Source organism: Ceratotherium simum, chromosome 17, assembly GCF_057802395.1.
Source record: "Ceratotherium simum simum isolate JZ-2026a chromosome 17, ASM5780239v1, whole genome shotgun sequence".
Classification (NCBI taxonomy): domain Eukaryota; kingdom Metazoa; phylum Chordata; class Mammalia; order Perissodactyla; family Rhinocerotidae; genus Ceratotherium; species Ceratotherium simum.
In genome coordinates, this window is record NC_141916.1 from 24,590,945 (window position 1) to 24,613,539 (window position 22,595).

The window sequence follows — 22,595 nt, forward strand, 5'->3', positions numbered from 1 at the left end:
GATGCAAAAGAGATTATAGTCCCATGTATTTTGGTCAGATCGCATCTGGAGTTTTATATCTATTTCTGAGTACAGCAGTTAAAATGAGTTATTTACCTGTAAACAAACAAACAAACTCCAAATGAAAAACAAAGAAAGGAGGGACATTATTGATAAGAGTGGGGATGTTGAGGGGAAAGCAAGGAGATTTAGAGGAGGTCTAGCCACTATATTATGTGCTGAATGCTGAAGGAGGATGGTAATGCTATTAATCCTCGTGGAGTGATGACAGCTGCCTTTATACTTGAGCTGGCAGGTGCAAGAGAAATAAGAATTATTTATTCTGTGATGTCCTAGAGAAACATTTCTCAAACTTAATGTGTCACACACTTCTTTTTCTTTCCGCCTACAAATGACACCTATTATTGTTCTAGGAAGCACATTTTGAGAAACACCACTTCTCGTAGAGTATTATGATACTTGTGGAGAACAGAGGTTGGGGGGGTGTGATTTCACAAAAGCAGCTTTTCGAGTCAGCATAATAAAGAACAACTTTTTAATTTAGAAAATGATTGTTGGTGGTTGAGGTGGAAGCGTCATCTTAGAACGTTAAGCTGCCCGCTGTTCTCGGTGTGTTTCAACTTCAGTTATCAGTGGTTAAAGCAAGAAGAATTGTTGTAACTTTTATGTAGTCTACTTTTCTAGAAACAAATTGTGAAAAGATCTTGTTTAGGTGTATGTATATTCAGCATAGGAGTCAAATTATACATAACAGAGTTAAGGAAAATTGAGGGAATTTGGAACATTTAGCAATCATCCATATTTTCATCATGTTTTTTAAAAATAGGTTCATCTAGTAACTGAAGAAGAGGAATCAGCTAATTCATATGCAATACATCAGGTAAATTTGCTTAAAAATTAGTATCACTTAAATCTATATGTAGACATTATGCCCCAAAGACAAAATGTTAACCAGTCCCCCCTCCCTTTTTTTTTTTTAACCACTTTTTAGTTCAGGTATAATTTATATACAATAAAATTCACTCTTAGTTTACAGTTCTGTGAGTTTTGATAAATGTATACAGCCATATGACTACCACAAAAATCAAGATAAAGAGGGGCCGGCCCTGTGGCATAGTGGTTAAGTGCTTGCGCTCCGCTGCTGGCGGCCCGGGTTCAGGTCCCGGGTGCGCACCGAGGCACTGCTTGTCAGGCCATGCTGTGGTGGCGTCCCACATAAAGTAGAGGAAGATGGGCACAGATGTTAGCCCAGGGCCAGTCTTCCTCAGCAAAAAGAGGAGGATTGGCATGGATGTTAGCTCAGGGCTGATCTTCCTCACCAAAAAAAAAAAAAAAAAACCAAGATAAAGAACAGTTTCATCTTTCCCTAAAATTTCCTTCTGTCCGTTTGTAGTCAGCCGCCAGCCCCAGCCCCTGGCAATGACTCATCTATTTTCTGTCCCTATGATTTTGCCTTTGAAAGAATGTCATATAAATAGAATCATGTAGTATATGGCCTTTTGTGTCTGGCTTCTTCCAATTAGCATAATAAACTTGAAATTCATTCATGTTGTATGTATTCTATTACCTTGTTCCTTTTCCTGACTACCTTTTGGTACAAGAAAAAAAGTCTAGACGTCATCAGCAAAGGAGAAAAATCCTACAAAATGTCTACTCATAAGCAGCTAAGAAAAAAAAGATTATTTTTGTTGCCTCTTGTTTGCTTTCATGTTTTTAAATAAGTAAGAAGAATGTAAAATTATCAACCAAAATACAAATAATGTGATTGAGCAGTAAGGGTTATTCTTTGTATTACAGAAATAATATGCTTTTAGGATTGTATGCCTGCATAGAGATTAAGTCTTTGTTGGCTAATTAAATGTACCTAAACTTCTTGTTCCATCTTTTCTATGTTAACAGTAGTTTGTCTAATAATATCTGACTTGAGTTGGTTACCTTGGTTATTATGAATCTTCTTGATTTTAATGAGTTCTTTTCTTTGCCTAGTAGGATTAAAAATAATCAAAGTAGTGTAGTATTCAAGAGCATGTTTTAGGCTGATTGTAATGTTTATATCCTGAGACTGTTTTTACGGATCCAGGTCGCAGTCATAAAAGTAAATTTATAATCATATATTTTTCTGAAGGCTATTTCATGTATCTTTTTTTCCCTTCTCTTGCACAGGTGGTTCTTCCGGTGCTTGGATACAATATTCAGTACCCAAAGAACAAAGTAGGGCAGTGGTACCAGGAAATACTTAATAGAGATGGACTACAGACATGTAGGTTTAAAGTACCTACTCTGAAACTGAATGTTCCAGGACGCTATAGACAGATTTTGAAACATCCCCATAATCTCTCATACCAACTAATGGAAGAACAGAATATTGATGTCAAAACAGAAGGTTCCCACATCGATGAAGCAACTTTATCTCTTTTGATCTCTTTTGATCTTGACGCTTCGTGTTATGCTACGATTTGTCTGAGGGAGATAATGAAGCATGATTTTTAAAACCAATACCCTTGATATAATTGTATATATGTCACTCTTTGAAGGAAAGGGACTAAAATTTTTTGAGCATCTACTATGTGCTAGGAGCTGTATAATTGTTATCTCTTTTAATTATACAATATCCTGAGGAAGTAGGAATTTGATGCTAATGTTCCAGAGGACATATAGCTAATAAGTGGTAGGGTCTGAATTTAGGACTCCAAAGCCTACATTCTTTCTATTATCTAATGTTTCAGTGACTTTTATTCTGTGCTATAAAAGTTACAATCGTTTTACACTATTAGGAGCCTATAATACTGCAGGATAACGTGTAGGAAAAAAAAGTTTTGGAGTAATGTTTATATCCTCTTGCTCCTTGCTTAGAATGTAGATGAAACTAGGTTGTAATGAAAGCATATGGTTGGAGAGAAAGATAGATGAAGCATTTTGTTAATTATTATTGTCATTCTTTTCCATTTTTGAAATTATGGATCAGAGCAATACATCAGGAAATAGAGTTTCTCTATTTACGATAGCTACCCCAGGGTAGTTTACCCATTTATAAGATAAATAATCATCCATGAAGATTGAAATAAACATTTTCATATAATTTCTTACCTCGATATACATTTACTCTCTTGACTTTTTGTTATTTTTTTCTATTATCTAAAACACAGATTTTAGAGTCAAGCAGATCTGGGCTCTGACACTTACTAGTGACTTTGGGTATGTTATTGACTCTTTCTGAGGCTCACTTATAGAATCAAGATAGCGCCAACCTCATAAGCAACAAATAATAGGATTATCGCCACCTTTTATGTTGCTAGAGGAAGAAAACATTTTGCCCATTTGAAAATTTAAGTATTTGTTGGTTTAACTATCCCACATCATAAATCATCCTTAACCATTTTATATCAGTTAAATTTGGGGGGGAAAATGGTATTTATTGATTGGGAAGATCTGAGCATTCTTTCATTACTGGTAGCATTATATAATGATGACATTTAAAAAGCACTGTTGTAGAGCATTCTATATCAGGAATGTGGCACTTTTATAAACTTAAGACAGTCAAACCATTTTGAATATATTAGCATAAGGAAATAAAATTCAAAAGATGAAAAAAGCTATATGCAATGCAAAATTTGCTTACTGAAAGAAATTAGAAATAGTTTGAAAGTCCAGTGTTAGATTAAGATAAAATGAGATGTATCAACTTGAGGGCAAATATGTAGTTATTAAAAATGAAGCTGAAGGTTTTAGGTGTGAGAAATTTTAGGTGAGAAAATGTTGCCCCTCAAAAGTAGAACATAGATATTACAAATGCAGTATATACACTGCATGCCGCTTTTACAAACGGGAGGAACTTGAACATAGTGATTAAAAGCTAGATATTTGGGACAAACTACCTCTTGACTGCCACTTATAGCGGTGTGGCTTTGGATGAGTTATTTAAGCTTTGTCTGCTTCAGTTTCAACGTCTCTAGAATGAGGATGGTAATATACCTGCCTCATAGGATTGTTGTGAGGATTTGCTGAGTTAATATATGCAAAGCAGCTTATAAAAGTGCCTGGCACTTAGTTATTGTTAAATAAATGTCCGTAGATGCTAGTTTGGAAGGGAGGAGAAAAAAAGAAAATGCCATTCTGCTAAGATGATAGGGTGTTTGGACTTTCTTTAATACTAAAAAGTTCCTTTTTTGTCATTATATATTTTAATAATAAGTACATCTCAGGACACAAAAATTGGAGATTGTAGTACCATTGGTTTTCAAATTATCTTTGTTGTTTTAGTGTTTATTCGAAATGATGCTATATGAAGTAGTAAAAAATTATTAGAAAAAATTTTTTACCTTTATTTCATATAAATTATATCCTGTAAGTGTAATCAGAAAATTAATTACGTAAATTATTAAATCATAGTTTTTAAAAAATGTTGAGTAACATTTAGAAAATATGAAAACATTAAAATGGGCTTTCATTGATATTATTTTCTTTGCCTGCAGATGGCACTAAAACTTCAGATAGCTTATTTATTTATTTATTTATTTATTTATTTTAATACTTTGGCCATTTGTAAAGAAAGGATCACTAAGTTTACTTCAGGTCACCATAAAATGTATTCAGATATTGTTCATGTGTAAAATTATTTTATATACCAATAATATTTGCCATGTTAATTTTTTTTTCAGTTTAAGGACTTGAATATACTTTGGACCAGATGATGACCAGTAACCTAGGTTTTTGCAGTGTTTCTGTGGGCATTTCAGGCCTTCAGAAGAATAAATCTTCGAATTTTTTCAAATGTGAATAACCTTTAATTTTCAAAGTTACATTTGCAACTGAACAATAGTGCCTCAGGATCACCAAGGTAAAACAAATTAAGGTCTTGTTATTAAGATGAAAACACTTGGATTTTTGTGAATTGTAATAAACTGAAAGTCATGTGTACCTTTTGATCGAGGTAACATTTATTGTCCCTTGTGCCAGGCATTCCACTTCTCATTTTAATCCATATGCCCACCCTGTAGGTAGGTAGTATTTGCAGATAAGAAAATATCTGAGTGGTTTACTGACCTATTCAAGGTCAAACAAGATAGTATGTGGTTGAACTTGATTATGTTTCCTGGATCAGTACTTTTTTTATCTAGCTAATATTTGCCTTCTGAAAGCAAGTTTTTTAGTTAATAACTTCCCTTTTTACCAGCTTGATATTACTTGCCAGTGATTAATAGGTATATTGGAGCATGTCTTGAGAGAAATAAGATTCCTTTTGTGATTCTGAGACCAAAATAAAAGGGATCCTTCAGCAAATTCCCAACTTATTTTAGGGTATTTTCTAGAATATTTTGGGATTTGGATCAATGATATGCAAAATCACTATAGGTCATAGGAAGTTATTTTAGATGGTAGCTGGTACAATATTAAATATCATTGACAAAGTACAGTGAGAAAGTTGCTCTTTTTTCAATTCTCTTTCAATCCTTTAATTAATCATTCTGTTTAAGGCAAAGAGAAAGCTGATTGATACTGGTTTACATGTATCACTAAAGCTGCTGATTTACCTTTTTAACAGACAGTGCAGACCTCAGGCTCAGGAATACCAGCAGGCAACAATATCTGACTAGAATTTAATAAGATTGCTTTGCTTTATTGAATTTATTTTTCCAGTTACTTTTTATTTATGGCAAATAATCCTGGTTTTCCACTTATATGATGATGTAATGTTTTTTTAAGAAACAAATTTAATTTTAAAAAGAGGGAGTAAATGTAAAGGTATTAAGGAAATACTAGTGTAGATAATGCTTTAATTATGACAGCAATACATAAACGCGTGAAATTTGGAAAATACTGGTATAGCTGAGCCCCTGAAACTAGACAGGGGCTGTACCACTGTGTTAGTACGTGGCTTTAGTAACACGCTGAATTTCTCTGTTGTGGTGTTCTCAGGTTTGAAGAAATGTTAGTAATCATTTTTCAGTCCAGGACAGTATTGAGTCAAACAAAATAATGAGAAACATACAAATTCAAGATATTATGAACACTGGTACTACTGATCACACACCATATCTTAAAATTTCACTGATAGGGACTTGATTTTAGAAAATCTTATGAAACACTAAAAACTGTCTAGCACCTAGTAAATTCTCAATGAATGTGACTAGTGTTATTATAGTCAATATTACATTGGTGTGCTCTCTGATGAAGGTTTTACGATTGATTAATGACTTTCCCTTGAGATCTGATATGACTCTGTCTTAGCATAAAGTAATTATAATTCAGCACACTTTTAGATTTGTTATTTTTTTTGTAAGTGGAAATAACTGTTTCTAAATCTGGGAATTCAACAGTTCATTCAAATTAAGATCTTTAAGAACTGTCTAGGGTCAGTGTTCCTCAGTATTTTCCACCTGGGAACTACCATTAAGAGACCAAAAAGAAAATGAAGCCACATATACCAATGCAGAGTTTTCTTGCATTAATGTAAGGATAGGAAAAGAGGTTGGAGAAAGATATGGGGAGTAAGGAAAATAGGACGTTTTTCTATTTACTTCTGAAATGTTTGGATTTTTAACGATATATTTGTGTATTAATTTTGCAGTTTAAAACCTTGAAAAATGCTTAAGGTTCAGAGAGGGTAAGGTAAGGGAATTGATGGATTCTGATTGCTGTTTTTTCAAAATGGTTCTGGTGGCTCATGCCAGTATATTGCCAGAGAGAGAAATTTATGCATTGTACATTTTAATAGCAGTAATAAGCTTAAAGTTTAGTGCCTATGCTATAGATTTTGCTTTCAGATTCAGAAAGATTCTGTCTTAGAGATAGCTTGTTGTCTTATGGTACTGTTTTAATCTATTTTTTCTAAGCCCTTCTGCTTTACATTTTTTTGATAGGCCACAAGGCAATGCCAAATATATGCCATAATAACAAATATTTGAGTGCCCCTAAGTTAAACGCACTCTATAAGATGCTGTGGGGAAAGACAAAAATAAATCAGATAATATCGCTGCCTTCGAGAGATTAACAGTGTTATATCCTTAAGATATCATTTGATTTGAAATGCCATCTGCAAAAAAAATATGTGGACTAAATAACAAAGAGAAAAACAAGCAGTCTTTCCATTTCCCTTATGGCTCACTGTATGACCAATAATATGTTACTTGACCTCACAGCACCCCGTTCTGAATCCTTAAGTAATACTTATATTAGCATTTGTAAGCAGTTTGAGATTTCCTCTTAAAATATGCTTTGAACTTATTCAGTCTAAATGCTACTTTCTAGAAGGCTACTAGTTTAAAGAATGGGAAATGGTGTTAATAGAGTTAATCTTGTGTAATTTCAGTGTGGCTTGTCAGGAATACCTTTAAGGAAAGAAAATGACTCTAATCTTCTTAAGCAATTCATTTTCTCAGCAACTGTGAGGCAGGAGCTAATTTACTCTGCCTGTGTACGTAGACCATGTCTTATTAAAGAAACATTTTACTCATGGAAAGAAGTCAGGATACCCATGAAATTATTTAAATTTAGACATATTGGAAAATACTACAGAATATAAGATATATTAAATTGTCTTTTTCATTATCAGTTTCCTTAATAAATACCCAACTCAATCACCAATATGCAAATAAAGTCACTATTACAAGGAGGAAATTTAATCATGGAGTCAAAACAAGAGCTATTTGGTTGTTTTTAAAGGGAAGGGATCAAATTGCTGCTCACTCCTTAACCAAGGGTGTTTGAGCAGCAGGATGGATGGGGTGGAGAGTGGAGAGGATTAGCGACTCAATTCTTTATGCTTTTATTCCAAGTCACTCTTTTCTAATAAGTCTTACTGACATTTTCTTAGACTGGTTAAGTCAGGATTCTGAATTTTTCACTGCAGTAGGGTTTTAATCTTAGCTGATTATTGTTTCCACTCCCACTGCTGGTCATAAAGGACTAGTGTTATTTTCTAAAGAGGCAAGGTGAAGATTCTCTCTATAAATAACCTTTATAATTTCCTTAGATTATAATAAAATGGATTTTTTTTGCACATGATTTTCAAAAGGATACTAATTTAGGCTGCATTTTTCTGTGAAATATCTTAAGGGAAATCTAATAAATTTTTAGCCAGCCCTGGTGGTCTAGTGGTTGAGATTCAGTGCTCTCACCACCACTGTCCAGTTTGGTTTCCTAGTCAGGGAACCTCACCACCCGTCTGTCTATTGTCATACTGTGGCAGTTGTGTGTTGCTGTGATGCTGAATGCTATGCCCCTGGTATTTCAAATACCAGCAGGGTCACCCATGGTGGACAGGTTTCAGCAGAGCTTCCAGACTAGACTAGGAAGAAGGACATGGCCACCCACTTCTGAAAAAATTGGCCGTGAAAACCCTATGAATAGCAGCGGAGTGTTGTCTGATACAGCAGGGGAAGGTGAGAGGATGGCGCAGAAAGACCGGGCAGGGTTCTGCTCTGCTGTCCACAGGATCGCTAGGAGTCAGAATCGACTCCATGGCACTAACAACAACAACAAATAAATTTTTATGGTATGTAAATAATAACAATGCACTTTTCACATTTAGGAACCAATAGAAGATCTGGGAAGCAGTTATTCTGAATTCAAAGAACATTCTCCCAAGTCATTGAAAGAGAAAATGTAAATTTCATAGTGAAGCATTTGATGATTGTGTTTTTTACATACGTATTCTCTCTTGTTCGATTATTGTGATAATGTTCTAACTGGCTGCCTCCATTCTTCGCTCTAACCAGTCCTTCTTGTGTACTAATGTCAGTGACTCTCCTGAGAGTAGAAATCTGATCCTATCATTGTGTTTAGGCCATATAACATTTCAGTGTCTTCCCAGTATCTATGCAATAAAAGTCCAGATCCCTAAACATAGCACATGTGGATCTGCACAGGATGGTTTCAAATTATCTTTCAAGTGTCATCTGCCATTTACTCTGTAAAACATAGCTTTTGTTTCAGTTCTGTTTGCTCTTTCCCAAATATAGCAAGTTATCCCATGTTATACGCCTCAACCTCCCATTCCTATCTGCTTAGGTTAAACCTCTTGTCTATGAAATCTGTGTTCTCATAACACTTTGTATATGTCTCTACTATCACACTGCATTATACTTTTTGATTGAATATCTGAGTCGTCTACTACTAACTGTTCATGGGCATTCATCTTTATACCTCAGACACCCATCAGTACCTGACATGTAATAGGCTTAAAAATGCTGAATGAATACCACAAATATACCTTAGTAAATTTACTTGGTAAATATATATATCTCAAGAAAGTTTATTTTGTCCTTTACCCTCACAGAAAATTTAGAGTATTGGAAGTGAGACTTATTATAATGCCTTTCCGCTTTTACATGAATTTCCAAAATAATTTTAATAGTTTCACCTTTGTCATCACTACCTAGAAAATGTTTACCTTTTATTTGAATATTAAATGCATTATAAAATTTAATTTACAATTCAGAACAAGCTCTCAGTACAACTATTCTCACTTTACAAATAAAGATTTTAGGGCTTGAAAAGGTTAAAAGTAGCTTACTCTTGGTTGCAAAGAGAGTTTAACCTAGCTCTTTTTGGTTTCAAGGCCCATGGTGCTAACTACTTTGCTGATTCCTAATGCAGAATGCCTCAGTTATACACTTTGCTTAACCAGTGATTATTTAATTTCTGCCTATTTCTGAATTTACCTGTATATTTCTAATACTTTATGACATTAAGGCAAATTGGAGAAAACTCACTTTAAATGACATAATGATAATAGTTGTCAATCATTGAACACTACGTGCTAAGCATTTTACATCTTACCAATAAGTACTTACCTGTAGGATAAGTAGTGTTATTATTTTCATTTTATAGATGAGGACGCAGAAATAGAGTGCAATTAAAAAACTTGAAGAAGATAAAACATGGAGCCAGAGCTGAAACCCAGATCCTTTTTCTTACAATCCAGAGACCCTTAAGCCATGAATTTGGTTTGAAATTAAGTGGTAGTGACTCCAGTCACGTCATAGAAGCCAACACACATGTTCTCTTGACGAAGTCGCCTTCATCCCACGTTTCAAATAAGTGTTCAAAGACAATGAATAGCACAGAAGTAAGCAAGGCATCATGAATGAGAGCCAGCAGAGACAAAAGATAATAAAAACAGACTTGCAGGTCTTCAGAATTCTAGACATAGACCTCGTGTTTACTATTTTTAAGGAAATAAGAGACAAGCTTGAAAATATGCAGGGAACAGGAAACCAAAACACAATATAATATATTTGAAAAAGAACCAATAGACTTTCTAGAATTTAGAAAAGTTTAATAATCAAAACTTAAAACTCATTGTATGGGTTTAATAACATTACACTAAATTGAAAGCAAATCAGTAAACTAAAAGATGAGTCAAAAGAAATCCAGAATGCAGCAATGAGATTTAAAAAAATAAACACAGAGATGAGACATGGAGGATAGGGTAAGAAACTTCAAAATACATTTGATTGGAATCTGAAGAAAAGGAGAGACTCAGGTAAAGGCAACATTTGAACAAATAGTGGCTGAGAATTATCTGGAACCAATAAGACACTAAAATATGGCTTTAAGAAGTCCAGTGAATCCCAAGCAGTGTAAATAAAAAGAAAGGCACATTGAGATACATCATAGTGAATATGCAGCACATCAATAATAAAAAGAAAAAGCTTAAAAGCAGCCAGAGAAAGATTATTCTCAAGGAACACCCAGAGTGATAGCTAACACTCCAGAGCAAAGATGGAGTATTTTAAAATAACTGAGAAAGTTGGCAGCTAAGTACTGACTCACACTAGAGGAGATTCCAAAACAACAAAAAACAAAAACAAAAAAAACCTTCAATCAGAAGGTAAAGCATCCCAAATCAAAAGCCTAAGGTGGAGGAATGAATGATGAACAGGAAGTGGTAAATATGTAGTTAAATATACACAAATATTGACTTCATAAAATGATAATGTGTACAATATCTTCTGGGTTAAAGAGCAGTAATAAATTAAAACATAGGGCCTGGGAGGGAACTAAAAGGAATTAATGATCAAAAGTTGTTGCATTATCTGTAAAAAAGGGTAAGCATATTGATTAACTTCAGTCTTTGTAAATTAGATTTGTGTGGTATAATACCTATAATAATCACTAAAAGAATAAAAACAATTATAACATCCAAACTAGGTGCGGGATGATTGCTCTAACAATGTGTCCTATAAATTAGAGCTTCATGATTAGTTTATATACTTCATAAGAGAAATTTGATTGAATACAAGAATCATTTCCATTATCACAAAAACTTTTTAACATTGGATTTTTCAAGAGGAATAGGGATAGTCGTTAGCTTCTTCAAACATAATTTCAAGTGTTGTAAACTTTGAATGACTAAAAAAAGATATAAAATTTTCCCACAAAATTTTATATGCAGTTATATAGCATTTACTATATGCACTGTCACAACACTTTACCTACAATTCTTTCAATCATAGATTTTGACCAGGAAGTGTGTGTAGCCATTTCACACACAAAATCCCTTATAATATTATAACATTTGGACAGAGAAGCAAGCTCAAATTTCTCATTAAAATTGTGAAAATATTTTGAAACTTTATGTAAATTCAATGTTTAATATTTTCCCTGGTAGTTGTATTTTATTTTTCTTGTCATAATTATGTAAAGAAAGGTAATTTTTTTTTTCACTAACTCATACCCTTGACTTTTCTCCAGTCTACTTTAGTGTGATAAAAATATCGTATTCTACATGTGAGGGAAAAAGGTTGGAGAAAACTACATTACATAGAGCCAGATAGAGTGGGGAAGAATATGAAGGGAAAACTCATTATCCTTAATTATTCTGCATTTTAAGGCTATATTAAAAAATATAAAATATTAGAAAATATTATACGTATATAAATACAACTCTGCATATTTATTTCCATGTGTGTTTCTCCTTTACTTTTCTCTTTCTTTGTGGTTCATGCCCCCATGCTCTGTCTGCATTTGACAACTGACTTGATCAGTTCCATAGCCACAAAAAGTCATAAGTGGTTTGCTTCATAAGATACTTCTGTGACCTTTGTACTGATGGTTACTTAGTGCTTCCAAAAGAAAACTCACTAGGAGCCAGCCTTCAACTTCAATGCCTACTCTAATTTCACAGTGAAATATATCCTTGTAGTTATAACCCCCTCCTAGCTCATCTAACTCTACTAGGTATTCTTCATGTCTTGATGCTCTAAGAAAAGCTGGGGGCTATCCTACAATTTTCTCTGCCTATTTCTGGAGTGTTAGAATGCTTATTTGATCATGCAGTCACTTTCTAGAAGACAAATCAAGTTAAGTATTTTGATAATCAACTGAATTGCTCTAGGAATTGCCATTGAATAGAATTTCTCTTAGTAGGAGGTATTGGGAAATATTCCACATGTGTTTAATATGTTTAATAAGACAAATTAGAGAACTTACATTGTAAGTCCTCGGTTGCTGTTTTTATAATTAATGTCATCCAAGAGAGTAGATAAAACAACGGCTCATAAGACATGAGTTAAAACTTAGGTCCCTGCCAAACACCTTCAAGTGACTTCTGATATTAATGTGGTTGTGCAAGTGGGTTTTTTCCTCTTCCTCCTGGAAATCACACAAAAGCAATAAGGAAAATAACAATTTTTTAAAACCTGCAGACAATATAATAAGCAAGCTTAAAGTACATGTAAGAGCAAACAAGAACAGCTGAGACCTGGAAAAAGTTGCATGATAGGAAATAGAAAAAAAGTGGCCAGAGTGTTCAATTACAGCAGATCTCAAAAGCAGCAAAAAATGCTTTTTCTAAAGAGGAGGAGCTTACCCTAAAGAGAAAAAGTTATATCTCTTGTTTGGAAGGATCTGAGAAATTGAGTAAGCAAGGCTGGTGAGAAAAACCCTGCTGAACCTGGTTTGAGTCTAAACAAAGCATCACAAACAATGATGTGTTGTATTTGTAGGATGCAGAAGAGAGAATTTTTGAGTTATAAATCAGGGAAGATTATCCTGGCCTCTCCCTCCTAACCAAGAACCTCCTGCAAATAGCTGGCCCAGGAGAATTCAAGTCATTCAATACCGAGTAATAAATGAAACTGACACAGCCTCGACACAAAGATATCGTAGGATAAATACATGGAAGAGAGCAGCAAAATTTACCAACAGACTACAAAAAGGTGGCCATAAGAAGATAAAAATTGTGACACACACCTTTATTTTACTTTATTTTTAGTAAAGCAATTACTTTTATAAAGGAAGACTACAAAAAAGAAATGGAAGAAGAAAGAAAAAAACATGGGAAATATAAGACAAAAGGAGAGGAGGAAACCTGAAATAGCATATTTCAAGAAAGATGCAGAAGACAAGCATAAAAAACAATAGATGATGAAAAAAATGCAATAAGGGACAAAAAAGATAAGGAAAACAAAACCGAACTCTCCCAAATATTTGAAGATTTACACACACATATAGAGAATAAAACGTTAATGGTTAGGATGTAAGAGGATACAAAAGACCTTCAAGTTTATGGTAACTAGAAAATCTGGGGCAAAATAAAAATTATACTTTTCTATGCAATTATAAAAGAATCTTGGACCCAAGGAAGGCTTGATGGACTGAGTACTAAGATGAAATGAATTCTTCATAGCTAAGCAGAGAGCCATATTAGCTTCCATATCTGAGGGTAGGTAAACTCAACCTAACTAAAGCTGTGGGCCAGCCTCAGCTTGACTCAAACCCTAGAAAGAATCAGAATAAACAGGCTTTTTTCCAACAGCCAAATAAGGAAGGAACTTGTACTGTTTGGAAAACAAGTAAAATGAAACAACACTGGTCCTTTATACTTAATGTTGGGAATGGAATTTTAAAAACTAAGACATTCAATGAAGCAAGAAAATGTGAATGAAGAGAAAATTTAATGGTGAAATAATAAACGGTTTCTCCTAAGATCAGAAAAAAGGCAATGATGTCTGAAGTCACCACTTCTATTAGAGGTCCTAACCAGTGCGATAAAGCAAGGAAAAGAAATGCATAAAGTTTGGAAAGGAAAAAAATTAGATTTTTGTCTTTGGAAGACAACATGATAGTGTACTTAGAAAATACAAAGGAATCTACAAAGAGAACAAAACAAACAGCTGGAACTAATAAGTGATTTTAGACAGTTCACAGACTACCAGATCAACGTACAAAAGTCACCTTTATTTCAATATGATAGTAATGAACAATTGAACAATGAAATTTTAAAAGCAATAATACTTACAATAGCATAAAAACGTGAAATATTTAGAAATATATTTAACAAAGGTTTACGTGTCCTGTACACCATTAACAACAAAATATTTCTGAGAGAAAAATTTCAAAAACCCTAAGAAAATGGAGAGATATATATAATGTTCATTGACTGGAAGACTCAATATTGTTAAGATGTCATTTAACCCCAAACTGATGTGTATTCAATTAAATACCAATCAAAACACAACTAGCTCTTTGTGTGAAAAATGGTACAAATGATTTGGAAAACTGTTTGGCAGTTTCTCATAAATCCAACCATACGACTAAGCAATCACATTCCTAGGTATTTACCATTGAGTAATGAAAACATGTATCTCCCCAAAAAAGCTTGTACGAGAATGTTCACAGTAAGTTAATTTATAACAGCCAATGACTGGAAACAACCCAAAAGTGTATAAAAGAAAAATGGGTAAAGAAATGGTGGTATATCCATACAATGAAATGAAAATTTTAAGACACATGCAACAACATGTATGAATATCAAAATATTGTATTGCATGAGAGAAGCCAGAAACAAAAGATAGCATGTGCTGTGATTCCATTTATATGAAATTCAAAGCAGGCAAAATAAACTATGGTAATAAAAATCAGAACAGTGGCTGCCTTCGTGTGTATGTGTATGTGAAGGTGGAGGGCAGGGGACAGAGGAAGGGGGGTTGGATCCAAGGGCCTGAGCGAAGTGTGTGTGTGTGTGTGTGAGGAAGATTAGCCCTGAGCTAACATCTGTTGCCAATTCTCCTCTTTGTTGCTGAGGACGATTGGCCCTGGGCTAACATCCGTGCCCATCTTCCTCCACTTTATATATGGGACACCTGCCACAGTGTTGCTTGATAAGTGGTGCATAGGTCCGTGCCCGGGATCCAAACCTGCAAACCCCAGGCTGCAGAAGCAGAGTGCAGGAACTTAACCACTATGCCACTGGCCCGGCCTCACAAGGGAACTTTTTTATGTGAAGGAAGTATTCTGTATCTCGTTTGGGTCAGAGTAGACGGATTTATAAATTTGCCAAAACTTAGACCGTGTGCAGTTAAGATCTGTGCATTTCACTGTATGTGTATTATACTTGAATAAAATATTATAAAATATGTGTGGCAGCCATGGAGCTCTTTCACTCAGATACTCCTTCCGGTGACCCTGCCATGAGGCACGCAGGTAGCCTATAGCCTCAAGTTGTCTCACCTTCAGGATGTGCCACAGCGTTAGAGCTAAGGACATGTCCTCTCCTACAACCCCAGCCAGTGACCTAGCATGACACAGATATTAGAGCCTGGCCATTTCTGGGCAAGGAGAGGCTCCCCTAATGGGCAGTCTTTGTTCTAGAGCTCCCACTTGGGACTGGCCACCATGTTTTTGGAGCTGCTCTATAGTCTGAAGCTCTTCCTACCCAACTGTCCTTGCCTTCCTCTGTCTTTTCTCAGGTTTCATACCTTCATCATGGTCTGCAGGCTTTTCTGGCCTATTTCTGCTCCCTCTTGCCTTTATCTTTCACAAGCATTACCCTTAATAATCTCTCGTTATGTGTAACTCCATATTGGCTTTTGACACAAACTGTCAGTTAAAAAAAACACTTTGATAGGAATGAGACCAACTATATGTTGTATCAATACATTTATGTTGGCTTAATTTCAGAATTTTATTTATTTATTTTTTAGAAAGCAAATCACAGTTTATGCCTTTATGCTGTATGCCACAGTCTCACCTAACAGCAATATATTTAATGGTTGAATATAAAGTTGTGAACAAAGGCAAATGGAAACAGAAAGCAGAAATCATGATCTTAATATCAAATTAGCAGGAATTCAAGCCAAAACACATTAAGAAGAGGAAATATTCGTTTTGAGAGGATGAAGAGACATTTCAATCATAGTTGACTTTAAAGGCCACTGACAAACTTAAGGATAAAGAGAGTTAGAGGAAATTTCCCCTGAAAACAAATATTTGAACATGTGAATATTCTGTAGTTAATTTAATTTAGTAAACCTATGTGGGTGAGCCAAAAATATTAATTTATTTAGCATATTCCTGGATCCAGCTCTCTCTTTAAAAAGTTATTTTCTTTAATAACCAAAATATATGTTCTGTCTGAGAAACTTTATAACATCTTGTTCAAATAGTTATGCATAATAATTTCCAAAGTAATTAAAATCCATTCCCTAGCATTTATCTCAATTTTAACTATATAAATCTATTTCTCTTATTGTTTGACTAATGTCTCTCTCATCATACTATGAGATCCATGAGGGCAGGGACAATATTTGTTGGCTGATTGGTTGGTTTGCATGTTTTCATCATTGTATCCTCAGCATCCAGCACAGTGCCTGGCACATAGTAGGTACTCAACAATTCTTAGGAATCAATAAATAAAGAATAGAACAAAATAATATTGATGTAATTCCTTATTAAGGACTACAACTGAATTTATTCCTTCTAAATAGAAGTCTTCTTGGAGGCAGAGAGATGCTGTGCTCATCCATTGATTCATCCATTGATTCAACAAATATTTATTTATATGGCAGACACTATACTAAGCATGGAATACATAGTGATAAGAGGAATAGATATAGTTCCTGCCCTCGAGGAGCTCACAGCCTGGTAGGTAACTACTTATGAACTATCAAGTCTCTATTTCAAATATTTTACTAGACATTTGTGGTAGTACTGTGTTAGAGTACAACTATAATGATATATTTGTAGTAGTACTGTATCAGAGGGCTCTCATAGGCTCTTTTCTTATTTGTTCCTCACAGCACAGATATCGTCTCCATTTTACAGATAAAGAAACAGATATAAAAAAGTTATGCTTTGTATAGATTAGTCCATTTCATTTAAGGAATATTTATTGAGTGACTACTATGTTTCAGGATCTTTCCTAGAAGCTGGAAACAGCAATGAGCAAGACAGAGAAGGACTCTTCTAGTGGGAGGTTGGCAAACAATAAACGAGTAAAAAAGATAAAGTATAATGGTAAGAATTACAGAAGAAACAAATTGAATGAGGTAATTATAGAGTGACTATAGAGAGGGAATTCAGGGAAGGACTCTCTGAGGTGGTGACACTGAGACTGAGAAGTGAAGAGTTAGACAGACCAGCCATTTGAAGAGTCATGGTAAAGCCTTCAAAGGGAGCACCAAGTCCAAGACAATGAGCAGGACATGAGCTTGGCATAGTCAAGGAAGAAAAAGAAGGCTGGTGTTTCTGGGGCAATGGATTACATGGTATGAGATAAGATTCAGAACGGTATGAGCCAGATCATGCAGGCCTTGCAGGCCATGGATTCTATTCTGTGTGCATTGAGAAGCTAATGGAGAATTCATACAACTTACTTAGCATGGGTACTCACAGATGAGGATTCCTTGACATTAAGTATAAAACGAGCAAATTTTGCTTAAACTTGATGTCAAAGGAAACACGGACTCAACAGAGGAGTTGAAAGTGATTATCTTCCCATCAGCTGAGAGTTTCCCTTAGACCAGTGAATCACCTTGGAGGCACTGAGGATGGTCTCCTTCACAAGTGTGGGTGTCAGGGGGAGTGGTGGTAATGCCTAGGAGACAGGGTATCATTTTTTAGGATAATTTTTAAGAAGGCTCTGTCAGGGGGAGAAGGATATAATCAGAACTTCTGAGCTTGTGGGATTTAAAAGAAAACACTCCTAAGATCTTCAGGGAAAGAAAAAGGACAGCGATTCTGGGTCTTTAGTCTTTAATGTGGTAAAGGATGGAAACTGCCCTGTGTGACAACCAAGTGTGGGGCAACTTCTGTGGGGTTTATCCCGGGGTGAGTGAGCTCATCCTCTCTTCGTGACCCGAGGCTGCCTGAGCAGGGGTGCATGTCACCAGGGGTCACACACTCTCTGACAGTCTGTTGGACTAACTTTCAATAGCAACACCATGTAGCAGAAAGAAGAAATGGCAAAACCAGTCTCTTTCTGTTCCAGTGTGGAAGACAGAAAGAACCTGTTTTCTACTGAGAAAAGCTAGAGATTTTGCAGAATTCAGGGGAAAGGAGGAGCCCACAGGGAAATGCTGAATTTCCTACTAAAAAGACAGGTATGGGCTTAAGCAATTAATTGAAAAATAAAAGAGAAGTGACCTCATGTGTACCCCAAGTTTGTGCAACAATTTGTCAATATTACATATGCTACTGGTCTCAAGAATTTTGGCTCGTCTATGGGATGAAAACAATATTTGGGGCATACACAGTTACATGAACGTTTGAGATTCAGTAGCTTACTCAGGGTGACAAAACCAGGCTGCTCCAGAGTCTGTGTTCTTATCCATTAGTATTTTTTGTCTATTCATTAATTTTCTTTTTAATGCTGTTATCTTTATTTGTCATACTGTTTTTATTGTTTTTTTTTTTTTGGTTAGTATATTCTATATTCAGTCATTTTCGCCATTGCTCAAGCAGTAACTAATGAGTTGTTTTAATAGCTTATGTTCTATGTATTGAACCAATATGCATTTGACGCTGTTTTTTCTGGGCTACTGCCTTTGGGTGTCCAGAGCTCCTTCACTTGAGAATCCTCCATAAAGACCTTCTATTGTAGTCATTCAATATTTGATTTTTTTTTTTTTGCCTGCCCAGGTTCTATTCCCCTTTCCTAATGGCACTCTGATTTGCTCTTTTCAAATTAACTCTATTTGTTGTGTGTAGTATTGACATGATGGAAATCCAAGTGGTTAGTTTGCCTCTACAGAAATCAAGGAAGTGTTTTGTGTCTTCCTACCAAGTGCTTCCTCTGACCTTCCCCAGTATTGTCAAGAATAAGGTAAGCAACTTAAGTATGACTAATCAATTGCTCTCTTGGGACACTGACTCTTGAGTCAAGTAATGAGAGATAGAAGAAATTGTTGTTCACAGCTGAGCAGTTGTGGTCATGTGGGATTGGGAAGACCTTCTGGGGTTGTCGGGTTCCATTTTTTCCAACCTTGTTCTTCAGCTCTTCCTTAGGGCACATAAGCTGTTCATATCATTGTGTTTTCTTTTGACTTAAGTTAGCCAGGTTTGCTTTCTCTTGCTTGTTACTAAAGAATCCTAAATAATACATAAGCCATGCTAAGGTCTTCCCTAACTTCCCATTCCTACAAATAAATCCTTTAGGGAGATAAGTGCTACTAGGAAAATAGATAGCTAAGCTGATAGTGAAATGTTAATCATGGTTTTAATAGTGGAATGTATTATTCCTGCCAGATACTGTTTACATTTTCATAAGAAATGCTTTAATGGAAGGAATGTTTTGGTAATAACTTGATAGATCTTACCCAAAAGTTGCCCGGGGACCACCTGAACAATATTTCTCACACTTCTAGCATAACAGACATAGGGCCCATGGTTGACACTTTTGGCAGAAGCCAAAAGAGCAAAGAAGAGGATTGCAGAGAGATGAAGAGAGCAGAAATTTGTTCTAGATCTATGTGCCCTAAAAGCACCTTAAAGTTTTTGTAAGCTTAATTTTAACTTAAGCACTGATTCCTCTTCTCTTATATATTTTATATTTGTATTTCCACTTTGAGTTTCAATTTAGTGTTTTCAAAATTCCCACAAAATAAGTAGACATGACACAATGCAGTTTTTATACTTTGTAAGACTGTGCTGTGGTAGGGTTCAACAGTTTTTTGAATAGTACAAAAATATTCTTAAGATCAAATTTTTCCTTTCCTAACTTCTTTCAAGGCCAATGAAAACAAGCATTTTTAAAACTGAATATAATTTTATTAAACCTTAAATCTGAAATAAGTATTAAAATCAGGAATTTCTATTACATTTTAGTTTTAGCTCTTTCTGTGACATAAATGGACTAAGTAACCTGAATATCTATAGTTTATATATTTAGCCTCATTATTTTGCTGTTTTCTTCTATTCTTAGTCTGCATTTTGATTAGCCAATTCCAATCATCCTCATAAGCACAACTCAAGTCTTTTCCAGGACCTCTTCTAAGAATATTACAGGATAAACCTCCCTGCCTCTAAACTCATCTAACATGGGATCCTGAGTTTATTTGTGATATTTTTTTGTTGTCTTATTATTCAGCATTCCACATATTTTCCCTTAATTAGATTGCAAATTCCCTGAAATCAGGGATGGGGGCAGTATAGCCAAGTACTTTAGACTCACAGACTCTCTAGCTGGATTGCCTTGGGTGAATCCCTGCTCCCTCACTATTTCCCTGTGGGCATATGACAACTTCTCCAAGTAGTTTCCTCTTCTGCCTAAAAATATTCTAAAATAAATGTCATTCCTATTTTCCCAATAATAATAGGTATCATTTACATAGCACTTTAGCATAATCCATTAGATTTAATTCTGATAATATTCTGGTAAATATACGTTATTATTCTCACTTTATAGATGGAGACTATTTTGCTCAATGCCAAGAACTTGCATTGAGAGATATTGTAAGCGGTGGAATCCAGGCTTGAACCTAAGGACATTCATCCATACCACAGTACTTTGATTACTGACTGTACTAAATTAGGTGATTGATGAGGTTGTCTTTTGCTTGAAATCTTTTCCTACTTGGGCTTTCTTATCTGTAGACAAGCTGTTAATTTCCTTGAGTTTCTCCCTGTTCATTTCCCTGCCAACTTCCCCTCTTTCCACCTCAAGAATTTTAAGAACAGGAGAGGGTTAATTGTGTTTCAGCTATCATTTCACTATGTCTAATCGAACTCTGAAATTAATTTGAAATTTCCTGCTTGACTTGCAGAGTCAGTCTCTATTCATTTTGTACTTTCCAGCCTCATCTTCTCTTGATCACCTTTCTGTGACTGTGTCTTTCATGTTCACTGCCTCATCGCTTACTTCCTTTCTTCCCCTCAAGCCATTACATCTGTCCTTCCTTACAAAATATGTTTCTTATTGGTTGAATCTGTTTTTAATTCACGTCTTCAATCATCCTTCATTGCCTGGAGTACTTACAGCTTGTCAGAAAGCCCATTTGTAATTTTACTCCTTTACTTTAGATTTCTTCTTCTCTTTCTTTCTTTTTCCTCTTAAGAATCTTGTTCTATTGATTTTCTGATAGTATTATCTCTTTATCATCCATTGCTTGTTCAAACTTTACTATTTTTCTATGCTCACTCTAACAGAATGAGTTGAAATTTATCTGTTAATAATCACACATGTATTATTAATGAGTTCACTCTATAACTTAATCATATGTGGATTGAAAAAAAAAAAACCTACCTCAGCCTCTTTTTATCAATCTAAATTAAAAAACTAGGATTTTAGGGGCTGGCCCTGTGGCTTAGCCGCTAAGTGTGCGCGTTCTGCTACTGGCGGCCTGGGTTCGGATCTCGCACCGCTTCTCCAGCCATGCTGAGGCCACGTCCCACATACAGCAACTAGAAGGATGTGCAGCTATGACATAAAACTATCTACTGGGGCTTTGGGGAAACAAAAACGAGGAGGATTGGCAATAGATGTTAGCTCAGAGCTGGTCTTCCTCAGCAAAAAGAGGAGGTTTAGCGTGGATGTTAGCTCAGGGCTGATCTTCCTCACCAAAAAAAAAAAAAAAAAGCACTAAGATTTTATTTTCTTTTAAAGATCATGAAATTTCAGGACTAGTTAAAGTTTGGGAAAGATAAAAATTTCTATTAAAACTTGAGCAGAACACAATCCTACCTCAAGATGAATAAGCAGATTTTGGCATAAAAGTGTGGCTCAGTGTCTGTAGAAGACTTCAGCCTCTCTCTGTATTGCTGTAGGGAACTCATGATCTTGCCTGTCTTTCTATCCTGACTGCTTTTTTCTCATAGCAGCATTCATAGTGGCTGTTAAAATTCAAGGCGCCTCAGCCTCTCGGGTTTTCTCTCTCTAGGTTTGGCTATCAGGCCTAGAGCCTAAAGAGCAAAACTCATATTCTCACATTTAAAACCAATGTCTTATTTCAGGTTCCATTAATAATAAAGATTATACATTATTTTGGGGAAGACACCAGACTAATCAGTAATACTGAATTCTACCAAAGTAAGAATGTCATAATAGTCTTCACTAAACTGGCCCACCTCTTGATTTTAAGGGATCCTAATTTGACAACTGTTGTGGTCTTGTGTTTGATAAACTCTATCATGCTCATAAATTAGCTCAAGAAAATCAAACATATCTGGAGTTTGGATCTCTATCTCAAGAATTGCCTTATTCTTCATTCTCTCAAGGTCTCATTCAGCCAAGTGTATCTGAAGTTTCACGACAGTCTCTTGCCATGAGACAAATTCTAGCCCTGGGCTAAACATATAGGGAGCTCTAGGCTCACAGACTCCTTAACTCAATAATAAACCCCATTTTTACTGTTGATTACCCATACCTATTGCTC

The 22,595-nt window shown here is 35.2% G+C and overlaps 1 protein-coding gene across 5 annotated transcripts in view; it reads left to right on the forward strand.

The window, feature by feature from the left end:
* Window positions 1-11,600, forward strand: part of PUS7L (pseudouridine synthase 7 like) — a 39,174-nt gene extending 27,574 nt beyond the window's left edge. For 4 of the 5 annotated variants that reach the window (XM_087442540.1, XM_004428910.3, XM_087442542.1 and 1 more), the window contains exons 8-9: window positions 827-880; window positions 2,164-3,092. In XM_087442540.1, the coding sequence (XP_087298666.1) occupies window positions 827-880; window positions 2,164-2,490 (381 nt within the window). In that variant the 3' untranslated portion in view covers window positions 2,491-3,092. Of the gene's footprint in view, window positions 1-826; window positions 881-2,163; window positions 3,093-4,658 lie in introns of those variants that run through there. The other variant, XM_087442543.1, reaches the window with a different exon arrangement.
* The last annotated feature ends 10,995 nt before the right edge of the window (window positions 11,601-22,595 follow it).